Source organism: Cucumis melo, chromosome 4 (genome assembly GCF_025177605.1).
Source record: "Cucumis melo cultivar AY chromosome 4, USDA_Cmelo_AY_1.0, whole genome shotgun sequence".
NCBI classification, from domain to species: domain Eukaryota; kingdom Viridiplantae; phylum Streptophyta; class Magnoliopsida; order Cucurbitales; family Cucurbitaceae; genus Cucumis; species Cucumis melo.
In genome coordinates this window covers 20,654,379-20,681,641 of record NC_066860.1, presented here as the reverse complement: position 1 = coordinate 20,681,641, position 27,263 = coordinate 20,654,379, and the positions used below count along the sequence as shown (strand labels likewise).

The window sequence follows — 27,263 nt, the reverse complement described above, 5'->3', positions numbered from 1 at the left end:
ATCTAAAAAGAATACCAAACTAGACTAATTAGTAACAAAAGATTACCGCCAACTACAACAATCTAGCAACTTTTTTGTCAATAAAAACGGAACAATTAAGTGTATAATAACTCATTAATTTAATACCATCAATTGTTCAATTTTAGTTTAGCAAATTCAATATTATTAATTACAAGTTTTATTTGAATCTAATTTCAATTAAACCACATAAAGAAATATATTTTAGTAAATTAAAAAACCTAATAAGAAAAAGAGAACTAAATATGTGTTGATAGTGAAAGTTAATCAGAAATAAGCAATGTAATATTGAAAAAAATTAAAAACATGTGAAACATAAAAATGAGCCTTTCACCTAAAGAGTGATAATACATTCACTTCAACTATCAATATGAATACTTTAGTATTTTAATACTGGCTAAGAATCAAGAATATTTTAAATATGATAGTATATTAAATGTGACTTTCGTATTTGGGTGATGGGTAATATTTAGCAATTTCTCTGAAATCAAAAGAACCTTAAACCATATCAGTACACAAAAGAAGCATATGGGGCCACTCAAATTTAGAGGCAATGAATTGCAACGAGGCCACTCAACTACTTGTTTCCATTAGAACAAAGATTCCCCTGCAGAAACTCATAAATTATTTAATCCAAAAAGGCTACCTAAACTCCCTGGTTAGCTATATAAATTTGGAGGCCTCAACAATTTTCACTACAAAAAGAGAAACCAAAGTTAGAAAAATGACGATCAGTAAGGTTCTCATTGCGATCCTCGTGGTCTCTGCAGTGGCAATGACACTTCTGGAAAATGTTGAAGGAGGAAGAGAAATGGCTCTGAAGAAACCAACTGCAAAAACTTATCCCCAAGAATTAGATGATAATTACGAGGGATATAAACCCAAGGAGGATTACGAGGGATACAAACCCAAGGAGGATTATGAATGTGATGGATACAAATACAAAGACAAAGATTGCTATGAATATGGCAACTGTGACAAATCTCCCTACAACGAGGATGTTGACCATCAATACAACTGGGGTCCGTACAAGAAACCGATAACAAAGCCGAAAGAGATGGGTGAAAAGTATGGAGTTCACCAGAGCTACCCCTGAAAAGCAGTGCTAAAGAAACCTCTACAAGCATAGAATTGCTTATGGGCTCTATGAATAAAATGTATGAAATATAATTAAGTCTTGCTTAATGGGATTGGTGCTTTAATAGATATGTAAGCATGGCCAAGGTAATGAATCAAAAATCTTTCTTAAAGGTCTACTATTTGGCCTCTCTTCATATTTCCAGTCATTTAGTTAGAACTTTCTCCAACATGATCCCAGAAACTAATTAGCAAGAGATAGTATATTGTCTTTCAAGATATGAGCACTAGGCTCTAAAAAGATTCAAACAAATATATACTATGATCATCAAATCAGAATCAGATATATAAATAACATAGATGAGAGACAACCAGAAGTCTACCAACAAAAGCAACTTTCTAATTTAATAATTATGTAAACTCATTGCATTACTGCCGGATTTCGTTGTCAGTTTGTTTACAACTTCATAAAATCATCAAAGTTGACAACAAAAAACAATTAAGGAAATTAGAATTTCCTGCATTTCCTCCTAATGCAACTCTGAGATCATCAAAATGCAGGCAATCAGCAGAATACACTGGAAATTTCCATCTAAAAATTAGCTTTTTTCTTACTTACAAAAGAACTTCTGCCGTTTCCTTTCGAAGTCTTAAAAAAAATCCGGTGTGAGCTGTAATCATATTAAAAGACAGATATTAGAAAATAAAAGTTCAGATAATTGCACTTGCCACAGAATGATAGAGAAGGATCAATGTGTTTAAATATAGATATGCGACCTACTTTTCTAATTTACCACACATTTAAATCAATCAAAATCTAAAATTTCCATACATCATATGTGGTGCATTCATATTCCCACCATTCTAACAGTGCATTGAATAAATAGAATGCGGTAGATTACAGAATCCATGAATTCTCTGTCAATACGTGACTGGTTCGTGATTTAAACTAGCAATGAAGATGAATGAAAGGTTATAAAAAATTCCCTTGAATTTTACCCTCTGTTATGACCTTACTTGAACAGGATCTGTTCTATAGGTTGTACACATGTGTCTTTGAGTTCTAACTCCGTTTTAAAAGTACCACTATACTTCCCAAAGTCACAATATTAAACTTGAAATTTCGTAAATGCTACAACTCTATCATTAGAACAGAAATTTTTTAGAATTTCGGATATAAATTGGGAGCTGAAACGTTTTGGCAGTGATTTAGAACAAAGTTTGAATCACCACAACATTTGGGTGGCTGATACACCTTTCGAGTCTTGATTTTGGTCCAACATTTTACAGGATTTCTCCTCCAATGATAGTTTTGAAACATTAACAAAATTTATTTTGAAACCGAGGGTAAAGCTCAAACAGCTCAGGAGTATTTTACAGCCTTGAAATACGAGAGTGGTATAGGAAAACTGAGCTACAAAGGATTTATTTCACATATATATACCCCCCCCCCCCCCCCTCCCCCAAAAATTTTCTGAATCAGTCCCAGTAATAGAACTTTTCATAAATACAACAAATTAAATGCCCTTTCAAGCAGACAAGGCAATTACACTGGTACCCTTACGACAATCATAACTGCTCCAGCCGCCACAAATTACAATTGAATAACCATCCTAAACCCTAAAAAGGAAATACAAAAAAAGATCTCACCCATAAGTATGACCATTGGGACAAGGTTATTCATGAAAGAAATTTCAGACCCATATTAAAAATGGGGCATATGCAATTTTTTTTGTACCATGAGAACAAGAGAATGACCAAGCAATTAAGCAACTTACACGTAAGCCTCACTCCAAGCTTGTCCCAGGAAGGAATACTCTAATCAGTTCTTTGGCAGTTACTCTCTTCCTACATGTTGGGCATTTACTCTGGACGCCTATTGCAGCCCTGATGCATGCCTTACAGAAAATATGACCACACTTTGTTGATGTTTCTTCTACTAACGGACCCATGCATATTGGACAACTGAATTTGGGCTCTTTCGGTGGAGCAGGCTTCACTTTCTGCCAATAGCACAGAAATCACATGTTGGCTCAATATTAAGCACTAGAGACATAATTCCATTTTCAGCATATACTTTATTTATCCTTACAAAATGACATTTTCAACAATAACAGCTAATAAGATGCTACCACTGAAAATAAAGATCAATCCATGATGGTTCCAGAAATTGAAGAATTAACCAACAGAACAAAGTTGGACCGAAAACTGCGATGACCAACTGAAACCAACATCAAACGATTGGTTTTATGGATACAGTGATCAAAGTCTATTTTTCCTACAGAGAAAATGGCTGCCCAACCCAACCTTACATTTTTTAATTATTTCTATTCTTCCTCTCTCATTTGTCTGTTACCTGTGAACAACCCTAACTTTGAACATAAACCAACCAAAAGAACAGCAGCACTCACACATAGAAGGAGAGAGAGAAAGAGGTAATAAATTATTGTTAAAACAAACTAACTTAACTTCTCCAAAGGGGAGAAACAAAAGCTACCGAACCCAATCAGCTGATAAACCAAGGTCCAGGAGAGAAAGAGCTCAGCAGCAACTCATTGGGGGAATTTCCACTCCAGTGGTGGCACACAAAACTTGGTCTGTCTTCAAAAGATAGACATATTTTGTTATTCAATTTTCAAGAGCTCACATTATTGAGTATTGTATCAGACCAAATATGTCGTCTCAATATTTCTAAACCTACATACCAATACCATAAAATTTTTAAACTATTTATAATCCAACTTGTTTGAAGCATTGGGAACTTGCGGAAGTATTTGAAGAAAAATATTTCTGATATGGCATGCACCATTTTATGTCTTGTGGAGTCCTTGTCACATGCCCTAGTGGTTTCATGAATATTCCCCATTTCCACCTCCATGCTTCTAGGGTGATGACATTTCTCACAAACATAACAACTCCAAAATTAAGCTCACCCTATCCATTTTTTCTCGACTTTTTCTTGAATGTTTGATCATAATATAAATAATGATGTATTGTATATGCAAGAACAAGCCATGAGAACTAACTAGTCCAGGAGAAAGATAACAGACATAGCCCGCAGGATAAAGGAGAACATGCTAAAATTGGTTTTTGTGCTAAAAGCTACAACCTCAAGAAAAGACAAATATATGATCCACCTAACGACACAGGAAAAATCTTGCAAAAGAAGAAGAGTAACAAAGATATAAGTAGTCCCAGTACCATAGAACTGTTGCTCGCTTCCAAATTGATTAATAAATCTGAATTTACAGACGGTCTGTTAGACACATCTCTCCTACGCTTGCTCCGGTTATTATTTGACACCCTGCTCCGCTCTTCTGCAACAATTAGAAGATGAGAGAATGAGAAAAGCAAGCATCACAACAAGTGATTGACAGACGAATCAATTGAACAAGAGATTCTTAAGAACTACAGTCCTCAGAGGGTACAATCCATGATTAAAAGTATTGATGTCGATAACAAAATTAAGAATTAATTTTATGGATATTTCAATAAGATATTTGATGTTGACAAGTATTTCATTAAACAAAAAAATTTATAAATAAATAATAGTTTTTTTTACCCCCAAACTAATTTGACATTTTTATCTGTACTTATGGGAAGATATTGGAGAGATCAATTAACCATTAACTCGATGCCCAACCCTTCAATTAACGAAAATATCAAAATATCAACAAACATTTCAATCATTGTGTACGGTTATAAATAATTAACATCTTACGAAAAGGTTTCCTAATAGTTCACCGACAAGTTATACGTCTCAGCCCAGCCCAAATTTTATCATCCTCCGCAGGAAACAAAATCTTTCAAATGGGAAAATTTTGGTTGAGCTACATTGATTCTTGTAGTTCTTTAGGGGGTATTATTGTTTGTAATGTAGTTTGATCCTTCCTGTGGCATTAAAAATATTTGCTTTTGTTCACTGAAATTTTGGGCAAGCTTCAAATGAAGGAAGAACCAATTTCATAAGAAGAATCTCAAAGATTTGGGAGGCATCTAATTTATTTATTTTTTCTTTTTTTTTCTTTTTTATAAAAACAAACTTTCATTGAGAATAAAAATAAAAGAATACAAGCGCATACCAAAAAAACGGCCCACAAAAACACCCCAACTAAAAGGAGGGGCAAATTGAGTAAAATGCCACCGATGGAATAATTACAAAAGTTCGAAATCAAATCCCAAAGAGAAACATCAGATCTAATGAAAAACCAAACCTTATTACGATCCTATTCCCTACCACGAAACACCTATTCGTTCCTCTCCCCCCAAATCTCACTATGATTTGGGAGGCATCTATTCAAAACAGCAAATGATGATTGCTACATATTCCTTCGAACAATAAAACGGACACGTCCTCAAAATTACAGAGTACACTAATGTTGGAAATTAGGGACTAGTGGAGTGTTTATAACCCTAAGAGTAGTTGTGTAATTAGGGACTAGTTATATTTCCTTTTCTGTTAGAACTTATTATAGTCTATATATATTCTCCCCTCTTGTACTCTTTTGATTATTAGAAAATAATAAGAGCTGCTTCTATCGTGATTTTTCTGCCTATACTAGGGTTTTTCCGCGAATATAACGTCTTCTTCTTTTCAATACAGTATCAGAGCGTGGTGACAAAACCCTAGCTCCCATTAACGAAAACCAAATGGTGCAAGATGACCTTAGTTTTGCACCAGCCCTGCCTCAGCCACAACTACTGCCGCCGGAGCAGTCATCAAAACTGCCACCACTGGAGCAATCGTCGGAGAATTAGCTAAAGCCGCCATTTTTTCCACTCCGATATTATCAGTACTGTCCAAGCTGTCGTTGATTGTTATCTTCCATCCTTGCATATCCATTCAACTCTAGCACCGTCACAACCCTTTGATGGAAACTCTAACAAACATACATCATGAAAACGAGATTAGTGTGTCATCCGCCTACCACAAAGGTAAATTCTCTATTGCAGAAACAAGCTTCTCACAACAACTGCGTTTTCCTCATCATGCGCCGCCTAGTTATGAACATCAAGGTTTTGTTGTTTTATCTCCAGTAATGGTTACACAAAAATTGTTTAATCTTTAGACAAGTTTTCAGCAACAAATCATTGAGGCAGCTCTAGGAGCTACCACAAACTCCACAAATTCTGCCACTCCTTTAGTCTTAAAGATGTATTCGGAGAACTTCTTTCTCTACCTTAACTGCAACAAATTATTTATCTAGCTCCATAGGAAAATCCATAGGAATAATTTCTTGTGGTCTCTATCCATTAAGATAGCAGTATGGAACCTCAAAGTAGGAAGTATGTAGGTGTGTGAGCATTGTAAGAAACCTTAGCATACTAAAGACCGTTGCTGGAAGTTACATGATTGACCACCAAATGGTAAGAAACGTCCGTCAAATGACAAGCATAATTTTGGTAGGGCTTTTATGGGTGAAACAAACTGGAACTTCACAACCCCCAACCCCTGGAGGGAGTCAAGTCAAGACAATCTTGGTACTCCTCTTGGAGCCATTCCACAATTAGGTACATCTCAATCCTTTAGTCTTATCAGCACTGATGGGAAGAAACTCTTATACTTGATTCAGGTGCTACTATCCATTTACCTGGACCCTCTTTAACATTTTATATCATACCTCCCATGTGTTGGCAATGAAAGAATTAGGATTTTCAGACAAGTCCTTTGCTCCTATTGCGGGCGGGTCATATTTCCTCTATTGATGGACTCATTTAACAGAATGTGTTACATGTGCCTAAGATATTTACAATTTACTATCTATCAGTAAGATAACCAAGAATCTACACTGTCAAGCTGTCTTCTCACCTGATACTATTTCTTTTCAGGCATACTAGGGGGCTCTATTTCCTTGATGATGATGCTTTGTCTAGGGATTGTTGTAGGACACTAGTCTGTTGTCCTCCTATTTTTCTACTTCTGAAAAAGATTGTATGTTGTGGCACTTTCATCGTGGCCACCCAAACTTTCAATATATGAAACAACTATTACCTAACTTATTTTCTAAAGTAGATATCTCCTTTTTGTCTTGTGATGTGTGTATATCGTGCAAAACGGCACAAAGTCTCGTTTGCGTCTCAACCCTGCAAACCTACCCAACCATCTACCCTCTTTCATAATGATATTTGAGGGCCTTCACAGGTCACTACCGCTTCGGGGTAATATTGGTTTGTAACCTGTATTGATGATCATTCTCATCTAACTTGGGTCTTTCTCCCCACTGATAAATCTGAGGTCTCTTCAATATTTCAACAATTTTACACAACCACTGAGTCACAATTTCAACGCTAAAATTGCAACTTTGCATACCAATAATGGTTGTGAGTTCCTAATTGAGACTTTGTCCTCTAAAGGGATTGTTCACTGGAGTTCTTGTGCTTATACCTCGCAACAGAACGACGTGGCTAAACCGGAAAACCTTCACTTCCTTGAGGTTGCTCGTTCTCTCATGTTGTCAACTTCTTTTCCTTCCAACTTATGAGGGATGTAGTCCTTATTGCGACATCTTATGAATAGAATGCAAATCTTAGGTCCTCCACCTCCAAACACCTCTTGAATGCCTCAAGGAGTTCTACCCTTCCACACGGCTTATTCCTGATGTTCCTCTCTGTGAGTTCGAGTACACTACCTTTGTTCACAGTCATAGGCCTAACAACACTAAATTTGCTCCTCGTGTTCAATCATGCGTTTTTGTGGGGTATCCTTAATACCATCCTCCTCTTCAAAAGTAGTCTGTGTCCATGGACGTCACCTTCTTTCCTGTTAGCCATCTTCAAGGAGAGAGTAGTAGTGAAGAGGCTAACCGGCCCGTTCCTTTCATGCCTATAGCCCCTACTGAGCCTTCTGAACCCATCCTCCATGACATTGTTTTACCCACCAACCAAGTCCCCCGGATAACTTACTAAAGTAATAATCTTAGAAAGGAAATGGGGGCCCCTATTGCTCTGTCGGCTCCAGTTCATGAATCTGAACCAACACAGGCTCAAGTACTACTGAACAAGATCATGATAACTTGTGTGTTGAGGATGATATTGTTAATGTGGTTAAGGATGACAAGACTAATATGACAGTTCCAGAAGAGAATAAGACTGCCGGAAGTGATGTAACTCTAACAAACACGTAGGTGCTTGAGACTAGCACGGATGACTCAAACAAGCCAAAGAGCCATGATCCCTTTCTTGACATGCCCATTGCCTTGAGAAAAGGTACTAGGTCTTGTACGAAGCACTCTATGCGTAATCACACGTCTTATAGTAATATGGTGTTTACTACAAGTCTCAACACTGCAATAATACCAAAGAACATAAATGAAGCTATGAGAAGTCCTGAGTGGAAGATGGTTGTCATGGAAGAAATGGAAGCACTTGAGAAGAATAAGGCATGGGATCTTTGCACTCTTCCTAAAGGGCACAAGACAGTGGGATGCAAATGGATGTTTGCTCTAAAGTACAAAGCAAATGGGACCTTAAACAGGTACAAGGCTAGGCTTGTTGCAAAAGGGTTCACTCCCAATTATTTAGAGACTTTTTCTCATGTGGCAAGTTAAACACAATCAAGGTTCTTCTGTTTGTTATAGTCAATAAAGAGTGGCCTCTCTATCAGCTTCATGTAAAAAATGCTTTCCTAAATGGTGATTTGGAAGAAGTGTACATGAGTCCTCCTTCAGGCTTTGGAGTTCAATTTGACCACTAGGTTTGTAAGCTTCGAAAATCTTTTTATAGCTTGACACAATCTCCCAGGGAATGGTTTGATAGAGTTACCACCTTTGTTAGATCTCAAGGCTTCTCTCAGGAACATTCTGATCACACATCTGGGACAATTGTTGTGTCGATCGTGTATGTCGATGATATTGTGTTGTTAGGAGATGATATTGTTGAGATTATCAGGTTGAAAAAAGAAAACGGGTGACGAGTTTGAAATCAAAGACCTAGGGAATCTAAAGTACTTCCTTGGGATGGAGGTGGCGCGATCGAGGGAAAGGAACTCTGTTTCACAAAGGAAGTATACTCTTGACTTGTTAAAGGAAAGAGGTATGACTAGCTGGATGCAGACTCAATTCAATGCAAAACTGGGAAATTCTAGTGACAAGTTCCTATTGACAAAGAGAAGTATCACCATTTAGTGGGAAAGTTGATTTGTCTATCTCATACAAGACCAAATATCTCCTATGCAGTTAGCATTGTTAGTCAGTTCATGCAAGCACCCTAGGAAGAAAACATGGAAGCTGTGAATCGCATTTCAAGATACTAAAAACTACTCTAGGTTAAGGTCTGATGTTCTGAAAAACTGACAGAAAATGTATTGAGGCTCATACCAACTCTGATTAGGTAGGATCAGTTACTGACAAAAAGTCCACTTCATGATACTATTCCTTTGTAAGGGGTAATTTTGTTACTTGAAGGAGTAAGAAGCAAGGTGTTGTTGCTAGGACTGGTGTTGTTGCTAGGATTGGTGTTGAAGCCGAATACAGAGCTATGAGTTTGGGAATCTGTGACGAAATCTAGCGACAGAAAATTTTATCTGATCTTCACCAAGATTGTGAGTTACCTACCAAGCTCTTCTGTGACAACAAAGTTGCTTAAGCATCGGCAATAACCCAATTCAACATCACAAACGAAACATGTGGAGATAGGCAGACATTTTTAAAGGAGAAACTTGACAATGGTAGTATTTGTATCCTATACATTCCTTCTAGTCAACAAATTGTCGATGTCCTCACCAAAGGATTACTAACACTGAGCTTTGACTATAGTGTTAGCAAGTTGGGCCTATGGAGTGTTTGAAATTAGGGACTAGTCGAATGTTTATTAGCCCCAAGGGTATTTGTGTAATTTATTGTACCCGTATTATTTCCTTTACTATTAGTGCTTATTAGAGCCTACATATATTCTTCCCTCTTGTACTCTTTTGATTATTAGAAAATAATAAGAGCGGCTTCTATCATGATTTTTTCTCCCTGTACTAGGGTTTTCCACATATATCTTATCTTCTTCTTTTCAATAACTAATAATATTTTTTTAATGAAAAAACATAGACTTCCATTGAAAAAAATGAAAGAATACACCGACATACTAGAAGTAACATAACACCCCCAATCACTTTCCACTTCCCGTTAAGCGCAATAAATTGAACTAGGGTCTTCTACCTTGTGAATATGAGAATAGGTGAGTGAATGAATTTGAGATCCTTATTTCCGTGGATGTTGGAAGTACGGATCACATATTCATTTTCATGGATAGTTCGACGTGGTTGAAGGCTTCTAGTCAGTTTTCAACCAAGTTCACTTTCCTTAAGATGGCTACAGGAGCCCCAAAAATTAACCTCCCTTTGGTCAATCTTATTTGGAAACTGAAAATTCCTAGAAAAATGAAGTTTTCCCTTTGGTCACTTGCTTATAGAAGCTTTGAACAACCATGATGAGCTCCAAAAAAGTTCCCTAATTGGTCTCTTTCCCCTTCCATGTGTCTTCTCTACCAAAAGGAGATAGGGACCTTAGACAATTTATTCTTACACTGCAAGTTCGCTTCCAAAGGGTGGAATAGGATTTTTGTACTTTTCAGTTGGATGAATGTCTCCCCCCATGAGGATTGACAATTGGATGATGGATGGTTAAACGGTGGCAGCTTTTGTGGCAAAAGAAAAATCTTGTGGAGTTGTGCTACTTCATCTTTGGAATAAAGATATAGTTGGGTTCTTGTGCAGCATCCAGCCTCATGGAGGTGTACAAATTACACAAAGTTATTTTGTTATTACAGCCTTCTCATGACTATTAACAATTGGAGGGCTCTTCTAGTTTAGTTTTTTTTTTTTGTGGAGGGGTTTCCTCAACTGCCTCGCCTTTAGGCTGTCCTCTTTTTGTTTTATATATATATATTATATATATACATATATTCGTTTCTGATGGGACCCAAACTTGTATTTCAAGTATGAATGCTTTGTTGATAATAGAAATCTTACACAGAAAGTAGATTTCTCTCTCCTTGTTATTCTATCTTTCAAGAATAAAGGAATACTCTTCTCAAAACTTCACTGCCTATTCCTTCAGACTAAGGTGCTATTTAAGCTACTCATCTAACTAACTTTTATAACGGACTTCTCTAACAGATTTTTTAACAGACTTATCTATTTCTTGGCTATCTTTCCTCTTCCACTGTATTGCTGGATGATAGGGGGTCTATCAGTTTCTTATTAAAAAAATGGATAGTTCAATGTTCAGTCATGCAAAGATGAAGTCCAAAGATTTAATAGAGAAGCTGACTAAACTCAACAACAATTTTTCAACCAAATGGCTAAGAAGGTACCCATTCTAAGTGATGCTAATGTGGAATACACTCATGTCACAGCAAAAGAGTATGTAATGGCAGAATTATGGAGGCTTGCTAATAGCAGACTGTAGACAAGCAACTACAAACCGGGGTTACAGATATCCAAGCTAAGAACTACTATGATCATTAACTCCAACCTAGATGGTCATTGGAAATTTGGTATAATGATGTATTTTGGGAAGGATGTACGGATTGACTGGAAATCTTTCTTCTATTAATTTCTCTTACTATGCTCTAGACAGGAGTACATGGTCTTCAAAAAATCAGTGCTAGAATTGGTCTAACTACTAATGGATGCTAAGATTTAGAAGACATCTCAATGATGGAATACAACTACACCTTCTGTACCTTCACAATTTCTAAGCTATTAATGCTTCAAGATGTCAAACTTCTTAATCATCCTAAAATTAAGATCGTCATAATGTGGGTATGTTTGAAAACAGGAATCACCAAATCTAAAGGCTGTTTCAAATGCTACTTCTGTGACCACCAATCCTAACGAACTACTTTCCGAATTGATAACAAAGTTCAATTTTCTTATATAACAAATTTCCAAGCTTCCTTTCATAATGAACAAGCAGAAAACTGCATACCTTTAGAATTTATTAAAAAAAGCTTATATAGAATAAAATTAAAAAAATTGCATTGCAAATTTGAAAGTGATATGACAATAAAATTGATAGACCAACATGCTACCAATTTCTAAGTAATGAAAAAAATCTGCTTAGCTATAGTGCTCCACCAGCTGGAATAAACATACCTGCATCCACGTCAACTACATTCTTCCTAGCATTTCGTCTGGATTTATTTTTAGCCTAACAGATAAACAATGGAATTCATGAAATAAAGATCAGAATCAATAGAAAAAGAATATAATAAGGATAGAACAACCGTGAGTATTTAAACATTCAAGAGAAGCTACAGGAAACATACTTCAGCAAAAGCTCTGGCGGATGATTCAATGACATCGTCATCAATGGCCTCAATGTCGATCATTGCAGGCTGTACAGGCTGTTGTTGATTAACCTGTGCATCCTGAAGCCGCAGTTGAGATGTTTCTCCTTGATCTCGGTTCTCAGTTGGTGGCATGCTGTTCAGGTCCAAGTCCAATGATTTCCTACGATGATAACCTCTTGTGGTATGTCCCCTCATAGCCTGAGTACTCATCTATATCTTCAAGCTCCTCAGCAACCTGCTATACATGAGCCCAATATATTAAAATCTGAATGCAATAAAACCCCAGCTGATGTATCATGTAAAATAAAGTGAACAAAGGAAAATTTGAGAAAGAAATTGATGGCTTTCAACAAAGAGAAAAACCACAACTACCACCATTCAATAACAGTCTGAGAACCTTAGATAAGAAAAAAACTAAAAAGAACTTCAGTTATCATTCGCCCAAATGACACACAAAAACTTCAGAACAAGACATCTATAATAAATCAACCACTACCCTTTCCCCCTAAACATTCATTAATAATCAGTTACACCAAACGATTCAAATACATCAAATCTTCGGATTAATCATAAGCCTTACACTAAACCACAAAATTCATACCCGATCACAAAAATCCATCTCCAAACAATACATACTCCATCGGGGGGAGGGGGGGGTGGGGGGGGCGGGACACAAGAAACAAATCCCTGCAACTCAGAACAAGACAACAATATAATCCTTCTCAATCAACAAACTCTTCGTTCCCAGATTTATAATTAAAAAGAAAACGCCACATCTATAATAAATCAACCACTACCCTTTCCCCCTAAACATTCATTAATAATCAGTTACACCAAACGATTCAAATACATCAAATCTTCGGATTAATCATAAGACTTACACTAAACCACAAAATTCATACCCGATCACAAAAATCCATCTCCAAACAATACATACTCCATCGGATCTTTTGCCCCAACTACAGGAACCAAAACATCAAGTCTTCAATCTCAAATCGGTCAAAACATTCATAAAGACAATTTTTTCTCCAAAAATAAACCCCAGAAAACATAACTAAGATCAACAAAATAAAATGCCCCAATTAAAAAAAAATTAAAAATACGTCGAATCTGAAGATGGGGTACCTGAAATAAGCGGTTGAAAAAATATCTACCAAATTTGAGGGGTTAGATAGATTAGATTTGATTATATGATTAGTTCTTCTAGGGTTTGTGATATTTGTAGTCAGGATTCTAAGGGTTGAGAAATGGAAGGGAAAGAGAAGGAAAAGTCGGCATTATAAAGGGAGAAATTAAGAAAAAGATTGAGATTGAGGACGAGAATGGAGACACGGCACAGGGAAGTTCCAGGGTTCTTGCGGGGAGAGTGAAAGAGGAGACGAGCCTGAAAGGCGCCACGTCTTTTACTCATGTCCAATAATTGTGTGACACGTGTTTGCTCGCTTTCTTCCCTCTCTTTCCATCGCACGTGCCTACGTCACCGACCTAGTTTTTTTAACAACACTCTCGCTCTCGATTTTGAAACCAATTGAAAGGTTGCAAACTGTATTAATTTCCCATGAGTCATTGACCATCCTACGGTCTTATATTATTTGATAACATTTTTAAATCTCTTGCAAATTCAGTTTAAGAAAATGTTTCGAATCAATCATTTCCTCTGTTCTTGTTCACACCTCGGACGGTTTTATCATATTCGTGTTTATCCAAAAAATCTAGAGGTTTTAGGAATAAAGGACGCTTAAGCTTGACACAAGTAAAACCAATGAAAGAGTTAGAGTCAAGTAAATTTTTCTTTATAAGACACGCCGACAAATATCTAATTATGAACTATATGGAGTTGTATGATTTTTTATGGTTCTCCATAGAGGGCCCAAAAGAAGAGTTTGAATCTAGGAGAGCTTTTTCAGGGACCAATTATTCTCGTTTCTTTTCATCATTTACGTTAAATGGCTTTCAATGATCCTATTATAAGAAGAAATTTTCTCTAATATTCATGGTATCCATATTAGTAAACGTTGTCACTCACTTTCTTGCTTATTTTTTATTCTTGCATATTATAGTATGATTTTCTTGTAAGCTCATGGATGCACTCAAACTATATACAAGAGGGAAAAAGATCAAACCATCAATTTGCAAAAGTCATATTGCATGGTTAGTAAAAACGTGAATACAAACAAGGTGAGCAAGCTATGTAATCTCTAAACGTAAAGAATATTAAGAATTTTGAACATCCTTGCTCAGAATAGAAGATTCAAGTCTAATGACATCCTAATTTATATGATGAGCTACTTCAAGCTTTCAATGAAGATTTGCAAAAATATGTACAGAATATGGGCTCACTTTTTGTAGGGATCCTCGAGGTAATGGTTGAGTTGGAAAAAGCTTTATTAGACTAAAGATGTGAGAGGGATATGGAGAGACTTGAGGTTGTTCAACCAAGTTATGCATGCCCGGGGGATTAAAGATATCTTGACATCTTTCTTGCTAAAGTCCTCAAATGTTGGAATTTCAACATGGTGATTTCCCTTGATGCATCTCTTGGTTACAATTTCTCTTTGATGGGGAGAAACATTGTATGAGGTTGGTATCTATTTCGAAAAGGTTTTACAAAAGGAGATTTGTTAATTGTATATTGATTAAGATTTGTGGTTGAACAAAAAAATGTTCTAGAATTTTACTAAAAGGAAGTTTGGGAAATCAAATGTCGAAAGGGATTATTTTGAGGGGTTCTTTAAGCCTCGAAATTACAAATGTCTATGTTTGGAGTGCCAATATGAGTTTGGGTAATTTGATTTTTTTCCTCTTTTCTAGTGGTTGCTTTATGAACTATATAATATTTATAGTATTTTGCACCAATTTTTATGATAATTTTAAGAAAAAATTTTAACCTATTCAAATTAAAATGAAAGTTGTATTAGCTTTGTCTTTTGTAATCCTAAATCAATTCATGTTGGTAAAAGAGTAAAATGATATGCAGCGGAAGTAATTTGATCAAATATCATTCTAATTACATTAATTTCAAAGATTTACATGTCTTGGTAAAAGTAATAAAAATTAGGGGTGAAAAAAATTGACCCGAACGATGACCCGACCTGAACTTATTCGGTTTGATTTGGGTTGGACCGGTTAGTAACAACAGCGTTACCAAACCGAACCGAACCGATTTGGGTCGGGTCGGGTTTAAAAAATAATTGATTAGGTTAAATTCTTCGTCTGTTTCATTTCCTCGTCTTCGACTCTTCTTCAATCTTCACCTCTTCGTCTGCAGACTCGGCGTCGACACTCGACAATCGACATCATCTCTTCATCTGCGACTCAGCGTCGGCACTCGGCATCATCTCTTCTTCTGCGACTCGGCGTCGGCACTCGGCATCATCTCTTTGTCTGCGCTCAGTGTCGCCATCATCTCTTCGTCTGCACACTCGGCGTCAGCATCATCTCAGGTATTGTTGGGTTTACCACATTTGATTAATTTTTCAGTTTGAGTCACATTCTGTCTTTTTCGATTTCAATCTTTTGCTTAAAAATTTTCAACTCTGAATCAATAAAAATCAAATTACTGAGTTCTCCAAGTTTGTTGAATTACAAAGAGGACAGCCCCCCAACGTTGGTTCCTTTCCATGAAAAATCCAATCTTTATTCATATCTTCACATCCAAAGAATAACATGTCAAGTGGATACTGTAATATCTGAAATTGTAATTTAATGAATAGATGAGCCTGGCCATGTCAAGTGGATATTAGATCATCATAAATATCTGAAGATTAACATGAATACTATTAATATAGCAGTAACGATTGATGAAGTGGAAATGTATTTTGAAGCTCTACCGTAAACTGAGAATAGGTTGTTCATTACTGTGAGTTTGGACGAAGTATACAATGAGTTTCTGCACAAATATGATAGAAATTCTGACATTTTAGTATATTTAGCTGAATTTAAATTTTTTACAACTGGGTTTGAGAGTTTTTTTGAATTCTTATAATTAACATGAATAGGTTGTTATTGCTTATAATTCAAGTGTTTGTATGAGAACTCGTAGTTATTGATTTGAGTGTTTTTTTTCTATGTGTTTTGTTTGATGATTATTAGGATGACTTCATTCTCGGTAGACGAGACTTCAAATCAGAGTTGTTCTAGTCCAGTGTTAGGAAAAAGAAAATCGGTTAAACCACCATCATCGGTATGGGAACATTTTATAAAAGTAGAAGGATGTGATCCTAAATATCCTAGGGCTGCTTGTAAACATTGTGGGGCTCCATATGCTTGTGATTCCAAAAGAAATGGTACCACTAATTTAAAAAGACATTTAGAGAAATGTAAGAAGTATGTAAATCCATTGGAAGATAATGTTGAAGGAGAGGGAGATTCTGAAAGTAGTTCGATGGTTGCATCATTCACTCAAGAAAATTGTAGAAAAATGCTTGCTAGGATGGTTATCTTGGATGAATTGCCATTTAAGTTCGTAGAAAGTGAAGAGTTTCACTAATTTTGTTGTGCATTAAATCTAAAGTTTGTGATTCCATCAAGAGTAACAGTTGCAAAAGATTGTTTTCAAATGTATATGAGGGAGAAAAAAAAAGTTAAAAAATGCATTAACTCGAAGTGGCCAAAGAGTTTGTTTAACAACGAATACATGGGCTTCTGTGCAAAATATTAATTATATGGTTATAATGGCTCATTTCATTGATGATGATTGGAACTTGCACAAAAGAATTTTGAACTTTTGTCAAGTAGCTAATCATAAAGGAGATACCATAGGTAGAGCCATTGAAAAGTGCTTAGAAGGTTGGGATATTGATAGGCTCTTTACTGTAACGGTTGATAATGTGAGTTCAAATGATGTAGCCATTGCCTACTTGGTTAAAAAGTTTAAAGGCAGAAATGAGTTGGTGTTGGATGGTGAATTTATTCACATTAGATGTTGTGCCCATATTCTTAATTTAATTGTTAGTGATGCCTTAAAAGATTTGCATGTGTCTATCATTCGAATCAGAAATGTTGTGAAGTATGTTAGGTCATCTCCTGCTAGATTGCAAATATTTAAAGATTTTGCTAAAGAAGATAAGATGTCAACAAAAAATTGTCTTACAATGGATGTTCCGACACAATGGAATTCTACTTTTACTATGTTAGATGGAGCAATTAAGTGTCAAAAGACTTTTGAAAGATTGGAGGAGCATGACCCTAGTTATTTACCAAAGGATGATATTCCTACTACTGAAGATTGGGAGAATGCAAAAGTTTTTGTAAAGTTCTTAAAGACTTTTTCTGTAACGACCCAACTTTCCGGACTAAGCTGAGGTCACTACCAAATACCAAAACTCGACCATTCAACATAAAATTTAAAACGGACCAGTTACGATTCATTAAAAGCATTAGAAATCTTACAAAAAGACGGTTTCGGGCCCTATTTTAAATCAATCATAAAAAGTCTCAAATAAAAACTCAAGTCATCAGTTCAAAAGCACAAGTCAAATATTCTGACAAAATACATAGCGGAAGCGATAAGAAAACCAGACGCGTCCATATGGCCTTCACGCGTCCTTCCTGCCTCTCGTCGGTCTGCCCCTCGCTGTGCCCTTACCTGAAAAGTTTAAAAAGAGAAAAGGGTGAGTATAAACATACCCAGTAAGGGACCCACTACTGGGCCCGTTAGGGGACAACAGTTAACTTCCTATTCGGGGGTACCCTACATAACAGTCTAGTGGTCCCGTAGGACGCACATATCAGTCTAGTGCTCCCGAAGGATGCACATCTCAGTCTAGTGCTCCCGAAGGATGCACACATCAGTCTAGTGCTCCCGAAGGACGCACACATCAGTCTAGTGCTCCCGAAGGATGCACATATCAGTCTAGTGCTCCCGGAGGATGCACACATCAGTCTAGTGCTCCCGAAGGACGCACATATAAGTAAGGCACACTACCCCATAGATGAAGCTAACCGTTACCCCTCGGTCTATACTCAATCGTCTACCACAGTCATACCACAATCATCAATCATTTACATTTCCCCTAAGGGCTTTACTGGCCAGGTAGTATAAGCTTAAACCATTACACCCTCAGTTGCTATACGCGTCAACTATTCGTATACCATTATGGAAGAGCCCCAAGTCTCAAACAGCTAAATAACCAACTGAACTCACTGTCCTTCCCCGTCTAATCCCATGATCAACGTCCATCAATCTAAAATTTCAATCTACAATTAGCGGTTGCAGTTCAGTTACATCAGACAGAAACATAATAACAGTACTTAACAGTCAACACAGATACACTTATTCAGTATAGTCACTAACGTATAATCCCCTGTGGATTACTACGTTTCCGGCCTCGACCCGAGGTCCAGTAGTAGGAAAACCCTTACCTGATACTCGGTTATGCCCCTCGATTCTAATCCACGCTCAACAGCTCAACCTAAAACGAAAACACGAAGGTTTTAGTTAATGACTTTAGTAGAAGTCGTTTTAGAAGGTCCGAAGCACATCCGTTGACTTACCCGAGGAAAGAAGGAAGTTATCTCCAACCAAGCCTACCGCGAGACCCGAGCACTCAAACGTCAACCCTGTACTACCTTCAAGGGAGAAAAGTAGGGCCACAACTCATTCCAATATTCAAACTCTAATCGGATGTAGCAACATTAGGGAATTCATCGAAAACAATCCTTACCGAAGACTCACCGTGACCCGGAGCGGAGGAAGGAAGGCTTAGGTGGCTTGGTGAAACAAGGAGCCCGGCTCGGCTTGAAGGCGTTCGGCTCGGCTCGGCTCGGCTCGGCTCCACCTCGGCTCGGCTCGGCTTGGCCTCGGCTCGGCTCGGCTTGTGGCTCGGCTCAACTCGGCTCGCGGCTCGACTCACTCGGCTCGCGGCTCGGCTCACTCGGCTCGCGGCTCGGCTCACTCGGCTCGCGGCTCGGCTCACTCGGCTCGCGGCTCGGCTCACTCGGCTCGCGGCTCGGCTTGTGGCGCGGCTCGTGGCTCGGCTTGTGGCGCGGCTCAGCTCTGTCTCCGGTTTTCGGCTCGGGTACGGCTCGCGGCTCGCGGCTCAACACGCGACTCGATTTGGTATAGATCGGCGGCTCGGGTCGGCTTGGGGTCGCGGCTTGGGTACGACTCCTTGCTCCACCCGACAACGACCGAATCAGGGACGAACGGCGACGAAACGGAGTTGCTCACCTCGGTTGTTCTGGGCTGCGTCGAGTACACGGGATGAGGAGAAGGAAGCGCCGGAGGCGGCGATTGGAGTCGGATACAGATCCGGTGTCGAACGGAAGGGCGGTAAGGAGGTCGGTTGTCGCGAGGGCTCAACGACAACAGTCGGCCGACGGCGTCGATTGCAGGTGAAGCTTCGATGTGAGATGCGGCTCGACGGAAAGAAGACGAGGAGACGCGGACGAAGGCGGAGGCGTGCGTGACGGAAGAGGAATGGGTGCGAGGCGGCGGCGGCGGCGTGAGGACTGGGACGGAGAAGAAGAAGAAGTCGAGGGGAATGAGGGGGAGACGCGCGCTAACCCTTTAGGGTTTTTTTTTTAAAACTAAAATATTATTATATATATATATTTATATATTAACTTTTAATAATTATAAATAAATAATAATAATAATAAATAAAATATTATTATATATATATATTAACTTTTAATAATTATAATTAATAATAATAATATATAAAATATTATTATATATATATATATTAACTTTTAATAATTAATTAATAATAATAATAATAACACTAATAATAACAATAATAAAAGATAATATTAATATTAAATTATATATAAAGGTTATAATAAATAATAATAATAATACTAATAATATAATTACTATTATATTATTATTATATAAATTTACAAACATAAAATTCAGAATTTCAGAAATTAATCCAAAATTTAAGATTCCCGAAAAATTATACAAAACGATAAAAGTTTACCTCGAAAATTCGGGGCGTTACATTCTTTCCTCCTTAGGGAACTTTCGTCCTCGAAAGTTTTATTCCTCGAACAGTTCGGGATAACGGGACTTCATGTCATCTTCACGCTCCCACGTAGCCTCTTCTATCCGGTGATTCCGCCATAAGACTTTAACCAGAGGGATTTCTTTATTCCTCAACGTTTTCACCTCTCTAGCAAGCACCTCAACAGGTTGTTCAGTATAGCTCAAGTTTTCATCAATCTCCAGTGGCTCGTAATCCACCACATGGGATGGATCTGGCACGTACTTCCTCAACATAGAGACATGGAACACATCATGAACTGTCGAGAGTGATGGTGGCAACGCCAAACGATAAGCTACAGGGCCAATCCGCTCCAGAATCTCGAACGGCCCAACAAAACGGGGACTCAGCTTTCCCCTCCTTTCAAATCGTAAAACACCTCTCATAGGTGCTACTTTTAAGAACACCTTGTCCCCTACCTCAAATTCAAGATCCTTCCGCCTCACATCTGCATAACTCTTCTGTCCACTCTGAGCGGTATGCATACGTGATCTAATCTTCTGTATCGCTTCGTTGGTAGACTGAACTAACTCAGGGCCCATCAATCTTTGCTCTCCCACTTCTCCCCAGCAGACCGGGGATCTACAACATTTGCCGTACAAGGCCTCAAATGGTGTCATGCCGATAGTAGCCTGATAACTGTGATTATAAGCAAATTCCATCAAATGTAAGTGGGAGTCCCAGCTACCTGGAAATTCCAATGCACACGCTCGCAACATATCCTCTAAAACCTGGTTCAGACGCTCAGTCTGACCGTCCGTCTGTGGATGGAAAGCCGTACTAAAGTCCAACCTCGTGCCCATAGCAGTCTGCAAACCCTTCCAGAATTTGGAAGTGAAACGGGCATCTCTATCAGAAACAATCGACACAGGCACCCCATGCAACCTCACTATCTCAGACATGTACAACTGTGCCCACTTACTAGCAGTATAGGTGGATTTACCCGGAACGAAGTGCGCTGATTTGGTAAGCCTGTCCACCACAACCCAAATCACTGTAAAACCCCTCAGAGTTCTCGGCAGTCCTGTAATGAAATCCATGGACACGTTTTCCCACTTCCATTCCGGTATACTCAAGGGTTGTAATAAACCCGCTGGTTTCTGCCTTGGTGCCTTAACCTGCTGACACACCAAGCATCTACTAACAAATTCTGCTACTTCCCTCTTCATGTTACGCCACCAATAAACCCGCTTCAGGTCCTGATACATCTTCGTACTACCTGGGTGCATGGAAAATGGGGAACTGTGAGCTTCAGATAATAATTCTGTCTTAACCGCACTATCTGACGGCACACAGAGACGTCTCTCGAACAAAAGTCCACCATCAGAGGATAATGAGAACTCAACCGCTTGCCCTGCCTCTGCTAGGCCACGTTTCTCGACCAGATAAGGATCGTTGCTCTGAGCATCAATGATCCTTTGCCTCAAAGTCGGCTGTACTGTCAACTGGGCCAACTGCATAGTAACTGCCCCCACTGACACTGCAATCTCAGCCCGCTCAAGATCCCGATGCAATGGGGCCTGTCGGGTAATAAGTGCTGCCGAATGTGATACCTTTCTACTAAGAGCATCAGCTACCACATTCGCCTTGCCTGGATGATACAGTATCTCACAATCGTAATCCTTCACTAACTCAAGCCACCTTCGCTGTCTCATATTCAATTCTTTCTGAGTAAAGAAGTATTTCAAGCTCTTATGATCCGTGAATATCTGTATCTTTTCACCATATAAGTAATGCCTCCATATTTTCAAAGCAAAAACCACTGCTGCCAATTCTAGATCATGTGTAGGGTAGTTCTGCTCATGACTCTTCAACTGACGAGACGCATAAGCAACCACCTTACCCTGCTGCATCAAAACACAACCCAAACCCTTCTTGGACGCGTCACTATAAATCACAAAACTGCCAGAACCATCAGGTACAGTAAGAACCGGTGCGGTAACTAGCTTCTGTTTAAGGTTCTGGAAACTGTCCTCACATGCCTTGCTCCAAACAAAAGGAGCTCCCTTCCTGGTCAACTAAGTGAGAGGAGTAGCTATACGAGAAAAGTTCTCCACAAACCGTCGATAATAACCTGCTAAACCCAGAAAGCTACGAACCTCACTGACAGTGGAAGGTCGGGTCCAACCGGTGACTGCCTCTATCTTAGCTGGATCCACAGAGACCCCAGCCTTAGAAACCACGTGACCCAGAAAGGACACCTGCTTCAGCCAAAACTCGCATTTCGAGAACTTTGCATACAACTTATTATCCCGAAGTGTTTGCAAAACCATACGTAAGTGCTTCTCGTGTTCGGCCTCCGTCTTGGAGTATATCAAGATGTCGTCGATAAACACGATCACAAAAGTATCTAGGAACTCCCTAAACACTCTGTTCATCAAGTCCATAAACACTGCTGGAGCATTCGTCAAACCAAAAGACATCACAATAAACTCGTAGTGTCCGTATCTGGAACGAAATGCTGTCTTCGGTACATCCTCATCCTTAATCCTCAGCTGATGGTATCCCGACCGAAGATCAATCTTAGAGAACACTGTGGCTCCCTGTAACTGGTCGAATAGATCGTCAATCCTGGGCAAGGGATATCTGTTCTTTACGGTTACCTTGTTCAGCTCCCTATAGTTAATGCATAGACGCATCGATCCATCCTTCTTCTTAACAAATAAAACTGGCGCACCCCAAGGTGACACGCTCGGTCGAATGAACCCCTTATCAAGCAATTCTTGCAACTGCACCTTCAGTTCTTTCAGCTCTGCGGGGGCCATTCTGTAAGGGGCCCTGGATATAGGAACCGTGCCCGGCTCCAACTCTATGGCAAACTCAACCTCCCTGTGCGGAGGTAACCCTGGAAGTTCCTCAGGAAAGACATCCGGATAGTCCCTCACTACTGGTTCTGATGACAGGGATACATCGGCCTCTCTAGTATCCACCACGCTCGCTAAGATACCCCAAGTACCCTGACTGAGCAGTTTACTGGCCTTGATGGCTGAGATTACCTGAGGCAATGACCTTGACCCTTCTCCCTTAAATTTAAAACTGGCCTTCGAGGGAGGGTTAAACGTTACCTCCTTACGGGAACAATCTATGCTTGCGTGGTTAGCGGCTAACCAATCCATACCCAGAATTACATCAAAGTCGAGCATATCCAGAACTAATAGTGTTACCTCAATCACATGGTCTGCTATCTCAATCTGGCATGTTTTCACCTTTTCCTTCGACAATATACACTCCCCGGACGGAGTAGATACTGATAGAACATGTTGTAAGGGCTCTACCTCTAAGCGGGCATGCAACACAAATGTGGACGAGATAAAAGAATGCGACGAACCCGAATCAAACAAAACTAAGGCGTAATGCCCCAACACTGGGAGCGTACCTGTCACTACCGTGCCTGCCTTCTCAGCCTCAGTCTTGTTGGTAGCAAAGACTCTACCCTGATGTGGAGCGCCTGCTCCCTGATTCTGCGCGTTCCCCGTGAGTCTCAACGGGCATCTATCAGCTGTATGACCCTCTTGCCTGCACTTAAAGCAAGTCCTGGTCCCGAATAAGCAACGGCCCAGATGGTGCTTCCCACAAGTGGTACACAACGGCTTCCCTCTGGCCGCCTCCCCTGCCTCAAAAGGTTTCTGCTGGAAGCGGCGAAACTCACCACCTGATCTGAAATTCCGCTGTGGCACTGGAACAGGCTGCTGCTCAGCCTTTCTCTTCTATCCCGATGTCAAACCTCTACCAGCGGTCTTAGACGAGTTAGCTCTCTCCTGTAAACTGAGATCCACTGCCAGGCGCAGTGCATCGGCATGAGTAGCGGGTCGGAAAGCTCGGACCAAATCCTGAATGTCCAGTCGGAGGCCTCTAACAAACTTATCAGCTCTGGCCGCCTCGGTCGCTATCATCTCGGGAGCGAAGCGGGACAACATGTCAAACTCCGCATCGTACTGCTCCACTGTCATGTCACCCTGCTCTAAGTTCAGGAACTCCTGCCGCTTGGCGTCTCTCAGACTAGCAGAGAAGAATTTCGCATAGAAACTCTCCTTAAACTGCTGCCACGTGATCTGACTCACATCACCACCGAGCATCCTCTCTGTAGTCTCCCACCATGCAGTACCTCTGTCAGTCAACATAAAAACCGCACACTGAACTTTCTGATCCTCAGGGCATTTCATGTAACGGAATATGGTCTCCAAGGACGATAACCACATCTGAGCCCTGGTGGGGTCCTCCAAAGACCCATCGAACGTCGTGGGATTATACTTCCTGAAATCCCTCAGGTGCTTAGCCTCTGCTGACAACTGATCCGGCACAAACTGGGGCGCAACTGGTACTGGGGCCGGAGCTGGAGCTGGTGCTGGAGCTGGCGCCGGAGTTGGCGAGGCAGGCTTCTGCTGCTCCCGCATTTGCATAATCAAATCTCTAAACCTCTGCTCCATGGCGGCTAGGTCCGCATGAGTAACTGGCGCAGCCGGGTCAGGGGCTTGGGCTACAGGCTGCACCTCAGGTTGAACGCGTCCTGCTCTCCTTCCTCGGCCTCCTCGGCCACCCCTACGTGCACCTCTCCTTGGCGGCATTTCCCTAACAACCACCAACGATCCCTTTAGTCATAATGGCAATTGAATTTACAGTTTAACTTAGGTAAGGTAATGCATGTAGAGTTATACATATACTTTCATGGGAGCGTACCTGACGAGCGGCAAGGCTCGTTTCAGCCATAAGGACACAAAACACAGACTCACATTATAAGCCAGTCTACAGAACCTAAAACTTAGGCTCTGATACCAACTGTAACGACCCAACTTTCCGGACTAAGCTGAGGTCACTACCAAATACCAAAACTCGACCATTCAACATAAAATTTAAAACGGACCAGTTACGATTCATTAAAAGCATTAGAAATCTTACAAAAAGACGGTTTCGGGCCCTATTTTAAATCAATCATAAAAAGTCTCAAATAAAAACTCAAGTCATCAGTTCAAAAGCACAAGTCAAATATTCTGACAAAATACATAGCGGAAGCGATAAGAAAACCAGACGCGTCCATATGGCCTTCACGCGTCCTTCCTGCCTCTCGTCGGTCTGCCCCTCGCTGTGCCCTTACCTGAAAAGTTTAAAAAGAGAAAAGGGTGAGTATAAACATACCCAGTAAGGGACCCACTACTGGGCCCGTTAGGGGACAACAGTTAACTTCCTATTCGGGGGTACCCTACATAACAGTCTAGTGGTCCCGTAGGACGCACATATCAGTCTAGTGCTCCCGAAGGATGCACATCTCAGTCTAGTGCTCCCGAAGGATGCACACATCAGTCTAGTGCTCCCGAAGGACGCACACATCAGTCTAGTGCTCCCGAAGGATGCACATATCAGTCTAGTGCTCCCGGAGGATGCACACATCAGTCTAGTGCTCCCGAAGGACGCACATATAAGTAAGGCACACTACCCCATAGATGAAGCTAACCGTTACCCCTCGGTCTATACTCAATCGTCTACCACAGTCATACCACAATCATCAATCATTTACATTTCCCCTAAGGGCTTTACTGGCCAGGTAGTATAAGCTTAAACCATTACACCCTCAGTTGCTATACGCGTCAACTATTCGTATACCATTATGGAAGAGCCCCAAGTCTCAAACAGCTAAATAACCAACTGAACTCACTGTCCTTCCCCGTCTAATCCCATGATCAACGTCCATCAATCTAAAATTTCAATCTACAATTAGCGGTTGCAGTTCAGTTACATCAGACAGAAACATAATAACAGTACTTAACAGTCAACACAGATACACTTATTCAGTATAGTCACTAACGTATAATCCCCTGTGGATTACTACGTTTCCGGCCTCGACCCGAGGTCCAGTAGTAGGAAAACCCTTACCTGATACTCGGTTATGCCCCTCGATTCTAATCCACGCTCAACAGCTCAACCTAAAACGAAAACACGAAGGTTTTAGTTAATGACTTTAGTAGAAGTCGTTTTAGAAGGTCCGAAGCACATCCGTTGACTTACCCGAGGAAAGAAGGAAGTTATCTCCAACCAAGCCTACCGCGAGACCCGAGCACTCAAACGTCAACCCTGTACTACCTTCAAGGGAGAAAAGTAGGGCCACAACTCATTCCAATATTCAAACTCTAATCGGATGTAGCAACATTAGGGAATTCATCGAAAACAATCCTTACCGAAGACTCACCGTGACCCGGAGCGGAGGAAGGAAGGCTTAGGTGGCTTGGTGAAACAAGGAGCCCGGCTCGGCTTGAAGGCGTTCGGCTCGGCTCGGCTCGGCTCGGCTCCACCTCGGCTCGGCTCGGCTTGGCCTCGGCTCGGCTCGGCTTGTGGCTCGGCTCAACTCGGCTCGCGGCTCGACTCACTCGGCTCGCGGCTCGGCTCACTCGGCTCGCGGCTCGGCTCACTCGGCTCGCGGCTCGGCTTGTGGCGCGGCTCGTGGCTCGGCTTGTGGCGCGGCTCAGCTCTGTCTCCGGTTTTCGGCTCGGGTACGGCTCGCGGCTCGCGGCTCAACACGCGACTCGATTTGGTATAGATCGGCGGCTCGGGTCGGCTTGGGGTCGCGACTTGGGTACGACTCCTTGCTCCACCCGACAACGACCGAATCAGGGACGAACGGCGACGAAACGGAGTTGCTCACCTCGGTTGTTCTGGGCTGCGTCGAGTACACGGGATGAGGAGAAGGAAGCGCCGGAGGCGGCGATTGGAGTCGGATACAGATCCGGTGTCGAACGGAAGGGCGGTAAGGAGGTCGGTTGTCGCGAGGGCTCAACGACAACAGTCGGCCGACGGCGTCGATTGCAGGTGAAGCTTCGATGTGAGACGCGGCTCGACGGAAAGAAGACGAGGAGACGCGGACGAAGGCGGAGGCGTGCGTGACGGAAGAGGAATGGGTGCGAGGCG

General features: G+C 40.5%; 1 protein-coding gene across 16 annotated transcripts; it reads right to left on the bottom strand.

Annotated features, from left to right (window-relative positions):
• Positions 1-474: 474 nt before the first annotated feature.
• Positions 475-13,750, bottom strand: LOC103499213 (uncharacterized). Of its 16 annotated transcripts, none has more exons than XR_001763951.2 (7): positions 13,504-13,745; positions 12,355-12,613; positions 12,182-12,236; positions 4,297-4,412; positions 2,874-3,098; positions 1,715-1,766; positions 475-848 (listed from the first exon to the last, which is right to left on the bottom strand). XR_001763951.2 is itself a non-coding variant. In XM_051083865.1 (7 exons), exons 3-6 carry the CDS (start codon positions 12,586-12,588, stop codon positions 2,883-2,885), a joined length of 621 nt encoding a protein of 206 aa, XP_050939822.1. In that variant the 5' UTR covers positions 12,589-12,613; positions 13,260-13,337; positions 13,504-13,746; the 3' UTR covers positions 1,476-1,766; positions 2,874-2,882. The 16 variants fall into 16 exon arrangements, 8 of the variants coding, with proteins under 8 accessions (XP_050939822.1, XP_008460370.2, XP_050939823.1 ...); XR_007820328.1 differs by lacking the exon at positions 475-848 and adding an exon at positions 3,565-3,696 and having other exon boundaries at positions 1,476-1,766; positions 4,297-4,409; positions 13,504-13,750; XR_007820326.1 differs by lacking the exon at positions 475-848 and adding an exon at positions 13,281-13,337 and having other exon boundaries at positions 1,476-1,766; positions 2,874-3,696; positions 13,504-13,749.
• Between the last annotated feature and the right edge of the window lie 13,513 nt (positions 13,751-27,263).

Coding starts and splice junctions, on each gene's coding strand:
- LOC103499213 (XM_051083865.1), bottom strand. CDS start 12,588: ATGAGTACTCAGGCTATGAGGGGACATACCACAAGAGGTTATCATCGT. Junction 12,237..12,354: donor CCGCCAGAGCTTTTGCTGAA/GTATGTTTCCTG, acceptor TTTATCTGTTAG/GCTAAAAATAAATCCAGACG. Junction 4,413..12,181: donor TGTAGTTGACGTGGATGCAG/GTATGTTTATTC, acceptor TAATTGTTGCAG/AAGAGCGGAGCAGGGTGTCA.